General features: G+C 53.9%; 1 protein-coding gene across 1 annotated transcript; it reads left to right on the top strand.

Moving 5' to 3' along the window:
* Positions 1-3672: 3672 nt before the first annotated feature.
* Positions 3673-10284, top strand: LOC121865870 (vegetative cell wall protein gp1-like; the record flags this gene model as incomplete). Its single annotated transcript, XM_042365419.1, has 6 exons — positions 3673-3742; positions 7385-7798; positions 8322-8448; positions 8844-9136; positions 9385-9592; positions 10156-10284. Coding segments are annotated over exons 1-6 (1241 nt in total), but the record flags the coding sequence as incomplete, so codon positions are not given.
* Between the last annotated feature and the right edge of the window lie 593 nt (positions 10285-10877).

The raw sequence follows: 10877 nt of genomic DNA, 5'->3' as shown, positions 1-10877 counted from the left end.
CATTAATACACCCACTAATACACCCACTAGTACATCCATTAATACACCCATCAATACACCCACTAATACACCCACTAGTACATCCATTAATACACCCACTAATACACCCCACTAATACACCCATTAATACGCCATTAATACGCCACTAATACGCCCACTAATTGCATCCATTAATACACCACTAATACGCCACTAATACACCCACTAATACACCCTTTAGTGAATCCATTAATACACCATTAATACACCCACTAATGCACCCGCCTATTACGCCACTAGTACGTCGTTAATACACCCACTAATACGCCACTAATACACCCACTAATACACCCACTAATGCACCGCTTTAGTACGTCCGTGCACCCATTAATACACCACTAATACGCCCACTAATGCACCCTTTAGTACGTCCATTAATACACCCGTTAATACACCCACTAATGCACCCACTAATGCACCCACTGGTACATCCGTTAATACGCCCACTAATACACCCATAGTACATCCATTATTACACCCACTAATACACCCACTAATGCACCCACTAATACACCCACTAATACACCCGTGTGCACCCATTAATACACCCACTAATACGCCCACTAATACACCCACTAGTACATCCATTAATACACCCACTAATACCCACTAATACCCACTAATACGCCCACTAATGCACCCACTAATGCACCCTTTAGTACGTCGTTAATACACCCATTAATACGCCCACTAATGCACCACTAATACACCCACTGGTACATCCATTAATACACCCATAATACACCCACTAATACCCATTAATACACCCGTTAATACACCCGCTAATGCACCCGCTAATACCCACTAATATACCCATTAATACACCACTAATACACCCGTTAGCCACCCACTAATACACCCACTAATACACCCACTGGTACGTCATTAATACACCCACTAATACGCCCACTAATACACCCACTAATACACCCACTAATACACCCACTAATATGCCCATTAATACGCCCATTAATACACCCACTAATACACCCACTAATACACCCATTAATACCCACTAATACGCCATTAATACACCCACTAATACACGCCCATTAATACCCACTATTACACCATTAATACACCCATTAATACACCCACTAATTCGCACTAATATGCCCACTAATACACCCATTAATACCAACTAGTACGCCCATTAATACACCCGTTAATACACCCACTAGTACACCGTTAATACACCCACTAGTACACCCATTAATACACCCGTTAATACACCCACTAGTGCACCCGTTATTACCCGTTAATGCACCCACTAATTCACCCACTAATATGCCACTAATACGCCCGTTAATACACCAACTAATTGCCCGTTAATGCACCCGTTATTGCCACTGGTGCACCCGTTAATACGCCACCTAGTACACCCGTGTACCCATTAATACGCACTGGTACCCGTTAATGCACCCGTTAATACGCCTGGTACCCGTTATTACGCCGGTGGTACACTACATTAATGCCACTGGTACGCCGTTAATACGCCCGTTATTACGCCCGCCTGGTACGCGATTAATACACCCGTTAATGCACCCGCTGGTGCACCCATTAATACGCCCGTTAGTACGCCGTTAATGCGCCGCTGGTGCACCCGTTAATGCGCCGTTAATGCGCCCACTAATTCACCCGCTAATATGCCCGCTAATGCACCCGTTAATGCACCAACTAATTTGCGCCACATTAATGCACCATTATTACACCCACTAATTACCGATAATATTACACCCACTAATTGCACCCATTCATGCACACCCGTTAATGCACCCACTAATTGCATTAATACGCCCATTAATGCACCCACTAGTACGCCCGTTAATACGCCATTGGTACACCCGTTAATGCGCCGCCTAGTTACGCCCGTTAATGCGCCGTTAATGCACCCGCCTGGTACGCCGTTAATGCCGTTAATGCACCCACTAGTGCACCCGTTAATACACCCGTTGGTATTGCACCCGTTAATGCACCCGTTGGTACACCCATTGGTACGCCGTTAATGCACCCGTTAATACGCCATAATACACCCGTTGGTACACCCATTAATACACCCATTAATACACCCACTAGTACACCCATTAATACACCCATTAATACACCCACTAGTACACCCATTAATACACCCATTAATACACCCATTAATACACCCATTAATACACCCACTAGTACACCCATTAATACACCCATTAATACACCCATTAATACACCCACCTCGTATAATTTGAGAAATAAACAAAATGAATTAGAGAGAAAATATAAATTAAATTGAAATAAATAATAAATAGGTCAATAAAGCGGAATAAAATCGCTAATAAATTGATACAAAATACAATAATAATGATAAATTGATAAAGTAAAAATTTATTAAATATAATTTGATAAAACTTAAAGAAATAGTAATAACTCACAAAAAATTATCATAATTTTACTCTCTATCTTTTGAAGTGATAAAAGGATATATATTTTTATCAACAAATAATATAGAAAGTTTATATTGAATAAAGGGAAAGTATTTTAGTGGTAGTTTGGTTGTACAGTAGTTTTGTGCTTTAGTAAATGGTTCTTGGGTTGACTTATAACATGAGAATAGAAATGGTGTCTAAGTTCAAAATAATAATAATAATAATAATGATAATAATAATAATAATGATAACAGTCATAATAATAATAATAATAATAATAACAATATTATTAAAAATAATAATAATAATAATAATAATAATAAAAATAACAATAATAATAATAATAATAATAATAATAATAATAATAATAATAATAATAGTAATAATAATAATAATAATAATAATAATAGTTATAATAATAATAAAAATAACTAATATTAATAATAATAATAATAATAGTAATAATAATGATAACAGTAATAATAATAACTAATAATAATAATAATAATAATAATAATAATAATAATAATAATAATAATACAGCACAAAAAAGTTCAACTCCCAGATACACGTGATAGAAAATGATAATTGAGAAATATAATAATTGATAAAAAATAATTAATAAGAAATGTGAAATGTCAGTAGGAATTGTGTCACGGAGGCTGGGAAATGGAGGGGATAATTGCGCTAAAGAAAACGGGATGTGAGCGAACTATAACCGATGGAGAACGTTGGTTGGTTGTAAAAGTTGTGATGACGGACAGAACAGAAATTATAACCAACGTGAATCGATGTTCGGGTGATTGTGAGAGTGAAGGCCGTGGCAGAGTGGCCAAAGGTTGTCAACTACTGTACTGAAAACTTAGGAACGTGACCATGGATCGATATTTCGGTGTGTAGAAGTGATTTTGGGTTAGAGGTCGTCGTGACAGTGTGTTAGAGGTCGTTGAGGTCGTTGCGATAGTGTCTCGGAGGTCGTGCCACTATCAAGAGGTTGTGAGTGACCTTTAGTGATAAGTTTAACCTCTGAAAACACCACAATGACGAGAGATCAATATCATAGTGGGCGGTTGTGACACTGTGACCTTTGACCTCCTGTGACCTAGGAACTTCAAGAATCGTGGACCCCCCTCCATGGACGATACCCCACTGGGAGGTTGTGAGGTTGTGATGGAGGTGTTAGCTAGAGTTGTACACGAGTTGTGATCAACGCACTGAAGGCAGCATGACCCAAGAACGGCGGCCTCGACCACGGCTGCTCCCCTGCTGCCACTGCCTCAACAAGAGTCCTACAGGTAAGTCTTCTCACCTGTTCTCACCTGTCCTGTAACCCTAGATCCCCCCTCAGGTAGGCTCTTTCACCTGCTCTGTAACCCTAGATCCCCCCTCAGGTAGGCTCTCTCACCTGCCCGCTTTCTAGATCCCCCCCTCAGGTAGGCTCTCTCCCTGCTCTGTAACCCTAGATCCCCCCTCAGGTAGGCTCTCTCACCTGCCTGTAACCCTAGATCCCCCCTCAGGTAGGCTCTCTCACCGCCCTGTACCCTAGATCCCCCTCAGGTAGGCTCTCTCCCTGCCCTGTAACCCCTAGATCCCCCTCAGGTAGGCTCTCTCACCTGCCCTGTAACCCTAGATCCCCCCCTCAGGCTTCTCCACCTGCCCTGTAACCTAGATCCCCCTCAGGTAGGCTCTCTCACCTGCCCTGTAACCCTAGATCCCCCTCAGGTAGGCTCTCTCACCTGCCCTGTTACCCCAGATCCCCCCCTCAGGTAGGCTCTCTCACCTGCCCTGTAACCCTAGATCCCCCCTCCAGGTAGGCTCTCTCACCTGCCCTGTAACAGATCCCCCCTCAGGTAGGCTCTCTCACCTGCCCTGTTACCCCAGATCCCCCTCAGGTAGGCTCTCTCACCTGCCCTGTAACCCTAAATCCCCTCAGGTAGGCTCTCTCACCTGCCCTGTTACCCAGATCCCCCCCTCAGGTAGGCTCTCTCACCTGCCCTGTTACCCCAGATCCCCCCCTCAGTAGGCTCTCTCACCTGCCCTGTTACCCCAAGATCCCCCCCCTCAGGTAGGCTCTCTCCCCCTGCCCTGTACCCCAGATCCCCCCTCAGGTAGGCTCTCTCACCTGCCCTGTACCCTAGATCCCCCCCTCAGGTAGGCTCTCTCACCTGCCCTGTTACCCTAGATCCCCCCCTCAGGTAGGCTCTCTCACCTGCCCTGTTACCCCAGATCCCCCCTCAGGTAGGCTCTCTCACCTGCCCTGTAACCCCTAGATCCCCCCTCAGGTAGGCTCTCTCCTGCCCTGTAACCCTAGATCCCCCCCTCAGGTGGGCTCTCTCACCTGCCCTGTTACCCTAGATCCCCCCCCCCTCGGTAGCTCTCTCCTGCTCTGTAACCCCAGATCCCCCCCTGGTGGCTCTCTCCCCTGCCCTGTAACCCCTAGATCCCCCCTCAGGTAGGCTCTCTCACCTGCTCTGTAACCCTAGATCCCCCCCTCAGGTGGGCTCTCTCACCTGCCCTGTTACCCTAGATCCCCCCCTCAGGTAGGCTCTCTCACCTGCCCTGTAACCCTAGATCCCCCCTCAGGTAGGCTCTCTCACCTGCTCTGTAACCCTAGATCCCCCTCAGGTAAGCTCTCTCACCTGCCCTGTAACCTAGATCCCCCCTCAGGTAGGCTCTCTCACCTGCTCTGTAACCCTAGATCCCCCCCTCAGGTAGGCTCTCTCCTGCCCTGTAACCTAGATCCCCCTCAGGTAGCTCTCTCACCTGCCCTGTAACCCTAGATCCCCCCCCTCAGGTAGGCTCTCTCACCTCTCTGTTACCTAGTCCCCCTCCAGGTGGCTCTCTCACCCGCCTGTTACCTAGATCCCCCCTCAGGGTAGGCTCTCACCTGCCCTGTAACCCAAGATCCCCCCCTCAGGTAGGCTCTCTCACCTGCCCTGCCCTAGATCCCCCCTCAGGTGGCTCTCTCACCTGCCCTGTTACCCTAGATCCCCCCCTCAGGTAGGCTCTCTCACCTGCCCTGACCCTAGATCCCCTCAGGTGGGCTCTCTCACCTGCCCTGTTACCCTAGATCCCCCCTCCCAGGTAGGCTCTCTCACCTGCCCTGTAACCCTAGATCCCCCCTCAGGTAGGCTCTCTCCCCTGCCCTGTAACCTAGATCCCCCCTCAGGTAGCTCTCACCTGCCCTGTAACCCTAGATCCCCTCCAGGGTGGCTCTCTCACCTGCCCTGTAACCTAGATCCCCCCCCTCAGTGGCTCTCTCACCTGCTCTGTAACCCTAGATCCCCCTCAGGTAGGCTCTCTCACCTGCTCTGTAACCCTAGATCCCCCTCAGTAGGCTCTCTCACCTGCTCTGTGAACCTAAGATCCCCCCTCGGTAGGCTCTCTCACCTGCTCTGTAACCCTAGATCCCCCCTCAGGTAGCTCTCACCTGCCTGTAACCCCTAGATCCCCCCTCAGGTAGGCTCTCTCACCTGCTCTGCAACCCTAGATCCCCCCCTCAGGTAGGCTCTCTCACCTGCCCCTGTAACCTAGATCCCCCTCAGGTAGGCTCTCTCACCTGCTCTGTAACCCTAGATCCCCCTCAGGTGGCTCTCTACCCACCTTCCTAGATCCCCCCCTCAGGTCTCTCACCTGCCCTGTTACCCTAGATCCCCCCTCAGGTCTCTCTCACCTGCCCTGTACCCTAGATCCCCCTCAGGTGGCTCTCTCACCTGCCCTGTAACCTAGATCCCCCTCAGGTAGGCTCTCTCACCTGCCTTGTTACCCTAGATCCCCCTCAGGTAGGCTTCTCACCTGCCCTGTAACCTAGATCCCCCCTCAGGTAGGCTCTCCACCTGCTCTGATAACCCCGTCCCCCCCTCAGGCAGGCTCTCTCACCTGCCCTGTAACCCCAGATCCCTCCTCAGGTAGGCTCTCTCACCTGCCTGTTACCCTAGATCCCCCTCAGGTAGGCTCTCTCACCTGCCCTGTTACCCTAGATCCCCCTCAGGTAGGCTCTCTCACCTGCCCTGCAACCCTAGATCCCCTCAGGTGGCTCTCTCACCTGCCCTGTAACCTAGATCCCCCTCAGGTGGCTCTCTCACCTGCTCCTGTAACCCTAGATCCCCCCCTCAGGTAGGCTCTCTCACCTGCCCTGTAACCAGATCCCCTCAGGTAGGCTCTCTCACCTGCCCTGTTACCCTAGATCCCCCCCTCGGTGGCTCTCTCACCTGCCCTGTAACCTAGATCCCCCCCTCAGGTAGGCTCTCTCTCCTGCCCTGTTACCCCAGATCCCCCTCAGGTAGGCTCTCTCACCTGCCCTGCCCCAGATCCCCCCTCAGGTAGGCTCTCACCTGCCCTGTTGCCCTAGATCCCCCCCTCAGGTAGGCTCTCTCACCTGCTCTGTAACCCCTAGATCCCCCCCTCAGGTGAGTCTCTCACCTGCCCTGTAACCCTAGATCCCCCCTCAGGTAGGCTCTCTCTGCCCTGTTACCCTAGATCCCCTTCAGGTAGGCTCTCTCACCTGCCCTGTAACCTAGATCCCCCTCAGGCGGGCTCTCTCACCTGCCCTGTTACCCGATCCCCCTCAGGCTGTTCTCTCACCTGCTCTGTAACCCAGATCCCCCCTCAGGTAGGCTCTCTCACCTGCTCTGTTGCCCCTAGATCCCCCCCTCAGGTAGGCTCTCTCACCTGCCCTGTTACCCCAGATCCCCCCCTCAGGTAGGCTCTCTCCTGCTCTGTTACCCTGGATTTCCTGTCAGGTGGGCTCTCTCCTGCCTGTTACCTAGATCCCCCTCAGGTAGGCTCTGCCCTGTTGCCTAGGTCCCCCTCATGTAGGCTCTCTCACCTGCCCTGTTGCCCTAGGTCCCCTCAGGTAGGCTCTCCTCCTGTCCTGTAACCCCAGATCCCCCCAGGCAGGCTCTCCACCTGCTCTGTAACCCCAGATCCCCCCTCAGGCAGGCTCTCCTCTCACCTGCCCTGTTACCCTAGGATCCTCAGTAGGCTCTCCACCTGCCCTGTAACCCTAGAACCCCCCCCTCAGGCAGGCTCTCTCACCCGGCTCCCTGTTACCCCAGATCCCCCTGCAGGCTCTCTCACCTGCCCTGGTTACCCCAGATCCCCCCCCCTCAGGCAGGCTCTCCTCACCTGCTCTGTAACCCCAGATCCCCAGGCCTCTCACCTGCCTGTAACCCCAGATCCCCCTCAGGCAGGCTCTCCTCACCCGCTCTGTAACCCCAGACCCCCTCAGGCAGGCCTCACCCGGCCCTGTTACCCCAGATCCCCCTCAGGCAGGCTCTCTCACCCGCCCTGTAACCCTAGATCCTCAGGCAGGCTCTCTCACCTGCTCTGTAACCCCAGATCCCCCTCAGGTAGGCCTCTCTCACCTGCCCTGTAACCCCTAGATCCCCCCCTCAGGCTCTCTCACCGCCCCAGCCACCCCAGATCCCCCTCAGGTAGGCTCTCTCACCTGCCCTGTTACCCAGATCCTCAGGTAGGCTCTCACCTGCTCTGTAACCCCAGATCCCCCTCAGGTAGGCTCTCTCACCTGCTCTGTAACCCCAGATCCCCTCAGGTAGGCCTCTCACCTGCTCTGTAACCCCAGATCCCCAGGTAGCCTCTCTCACCTGCTCTGTAACCCAGATCCCCCTCAGGCAGGCTCTCCACCTGCCCTGTAACCCCAGATCCCCTCAGGTAGGCTCACCTGCCCTGTTACCCCAGACCCCCTCAGGCAGGCTCTCTCACACCTGCCCCTTGCTACTCCCAGATCCCCCCTGCAGGTAGGCTCTCACCTGCTCTGTAACCCCAGGATCCCCTCAGGCAGGCCTCACCTGCTCTGGTAACCCCAGATCCCCCCCAGGCTCACCTGCTCTGTAACCCCAGATCCCCCTGCAGGCTCTCTCACCTGCTCTGTAACCCAGATCCCAGCCCTCTCACCTGCCCCTGGTGCCCCAGAGATCCCCCTCAGGCAGGCCTCCACCTGCCCTGTAACCCCAGATCCCCCAGGCCTCCCACCTGCTCTGTAACCCCAGGATCCCTCTGCAGGGCTCTCTCACCTGCCCTGTAACCCCAGATCCCCCCTCAGGTAGGCTCTCTCACCTGGGGTTTGTAACCCCAGATCCCCCCCTCAGGCAGGCTTCTCACCTGCTCTGTAACCCCAGATCCCCCCCAGGTAGGCTCTCACCTTGCTCTGGTTACCCCAGATCCCCTCAGGTAGGCTCTCTCCCCACTGCCCTGTTACTCCCAGATCCCCTGTAGGCTCTCTCACTCTGGCTTCAGAGTGTTACTCCTAGATCCCCCAGGTAGGCTCTCTCACCTGCTCTGTTACCCTAGATCCCCCCCAGGTAGGCTCTCTCACCTGCTCCTGTTACCCCAGATCCCCCTCAGGTAGGCTCTCACCTGCTCTTGTAACCCCAGATCGCCCTTCAGGCAGGCTCTCACCTGCCCTGTTACCCCAGATCCCCCCTTGCAGGCTTCTCTCACCCATTCTGTAACCCCAGATCCCTTCAGGCAGGCTCTTCACCTGCCCTGTTACTCCCTAGGATCCCCCTCAGGCAGGCTCTCTCACCTGCCCTGTAACCCCAGATCCCCCCTCAGGCAGGCTCTCACCTGCCCTGCAACCCCAGATCCCCCCTCAGGTAGGCTCTCACCCGCCCCTGTAACCCCAGATCCCTCCTCAGGCTCACCCGTCTCAACCCCAGACCCCTCAGGTAGGCTTCCACCTGCCCTGTAACCCCAGATCCTCAGGCAGGCCATCTCACCTGCCCTGCCAACCTAGATCCCCCCTGCAGGCTCTCTACCTGCCCTCCTGTAACCCCAGATCCCCCAGGCAGGCTCTCACCTGCCCTGTAACCCTAGGATCCCCCTCAGGTAGGCTCTCTCACCTCACCCCTGTTACCCCAGATCCCCCACAGGTAGGCTCTCTCACCTGCCCTGTTACTCCAGATCCCCCCTGCAGGCTCTCACCTGCTCTGTAACCCCAGATCCTCAGGTAGGCCTCCTCACCTGTTCTGTAACCTCCAGATCCCCCTCAGGCAGGCTCTCTCACCTGCTCCTGTAACCCCAGATCCCCAGGCAGGCTCTCTCACCCGCCCTGTAACCTCCCCAGATCCCCCCTCAGGCAGGCCTCTCCCACCCGGCCCTGTAACCCCAGATCCCCCCCTCAGGTAGGCTCTCTCACCCGCTCTGTAACCTCCCAGATCCCTCAGGCAGGCTCTCTCACCTGCCCTGTAACCCCAGATCCCCCTCAGGCAGGCTCTCACCTGCCCTGGTTACCCCAGATCCCTCAGGCCTCTCTCACCTGCCCTGTTACCCAGATCCCCTCAGGTAGGCTCTCCTCACCTGCTCTGTAACCCCAGATCCCTCAGGCAGGCCTCACTGCTCTGTAACCCTCCCCAGATCCCCCTCAGGCAGGGCTCTCACCCTGCCTGTAACCCCAGATCCCTCAGGCACGCCTCACCTGCTCTGCAACCCCAGATCCCCCCCAGGTAGGCTCTCACCCGCCCCAACCCCAGGATCCCCCCCAGGCAGGCTCCTCCTCACCTGCCCTGCAACCCAAGATCCCCCTGCAGGCTCCCACCTGCCCTGTAACCCCTAGATCCCCCCTCAGGTAGGCTCTCCACCTGCCCTGTAACCCAAGATCCTCAGGTAGGCCTCTCACCCACCTGTAACCCCAGATCCCCTGCAGGCCTCTCACCTGCCCTGTAACCCAAGATCCCCCCCCTCACAGGCAGGCTCTCACCCGCCCTGTAACTCTAGATCTCTTCCAGGCAGGGCTCTCTCACCTGCCCCAACCCAAGATCCCCTTCCAGGCAGGCCTTCCTCTCACCTGCCCTGTTACCCCTAGGATCCCCCTCAGGTAGGCTCTCCCACCTGCCCTGTAACCCCTAGATCCCCCTCCAGGTAGGCCTCTCACCGCCCTGTAACCCAAGATCCCCCCTCAGGTAGCCCCACCTGCCCTGTAACCCAAGATCCTCAGGTAGGCTCTCTCACCTGCCCTGTTACTCCTAGATCCCCCTCAGGCAGGCTCTCTCACCATTCTGTAACCCTAGACCCCTCCTCAGGCAGGCCTCTCTCACCTGCCCCAACCCCAGATCCCCCCCAGGCAGGCCTCTCTCACCTCGCCCTGTAACCCAAGATCCCCCTTCAGGCTCTCTCACCTGCCCTGTAACCCCAGATCCCCCCTCAGGTAGGCTCTCTCACCTGCCCTGTAACCTAAGATCCTCGGTAGGCTCTCTCACCTGCTCTGTAACCCTAGATCCCCCTCAGGTAGGCTCTCTCACCTGCTCTGTAACCCTAGATCCCCCTCAGGTTGGCTCTATCTCTGCCCTGCCCTAGATCCCCCCCTCAGGTGCTCTCTCACCTGCCCTGTAACCCGATCCCCTCTGGTAGGCTCTACTTGCCTGTCGCTTGAATCCCCCTCAGGTAGGCTCTCTCACGCTCTGTAACCCT

This window comes from Homarus americanus, unplaced genomic scaffold (assembly GCF_018991925.1).
Source record: "Homarus americanus isolate GMGI-L3 unplaced genomic scaffold, GMGI_Hamer_2.0 scaffold7419, whole genome shotgun sequence".
NCBI classification, from domain to species: domain Eukaryota; kingdom Metazoa; phylum Arthropoda; class Malacostraca; order Decapoda; family Nephropidae; genus Homarus; species Homarus americanus.
Note: the sequence above shows the minus strand (reverse complement) of the source record. Positions and strands in the feature narration are given on the sequence as shown.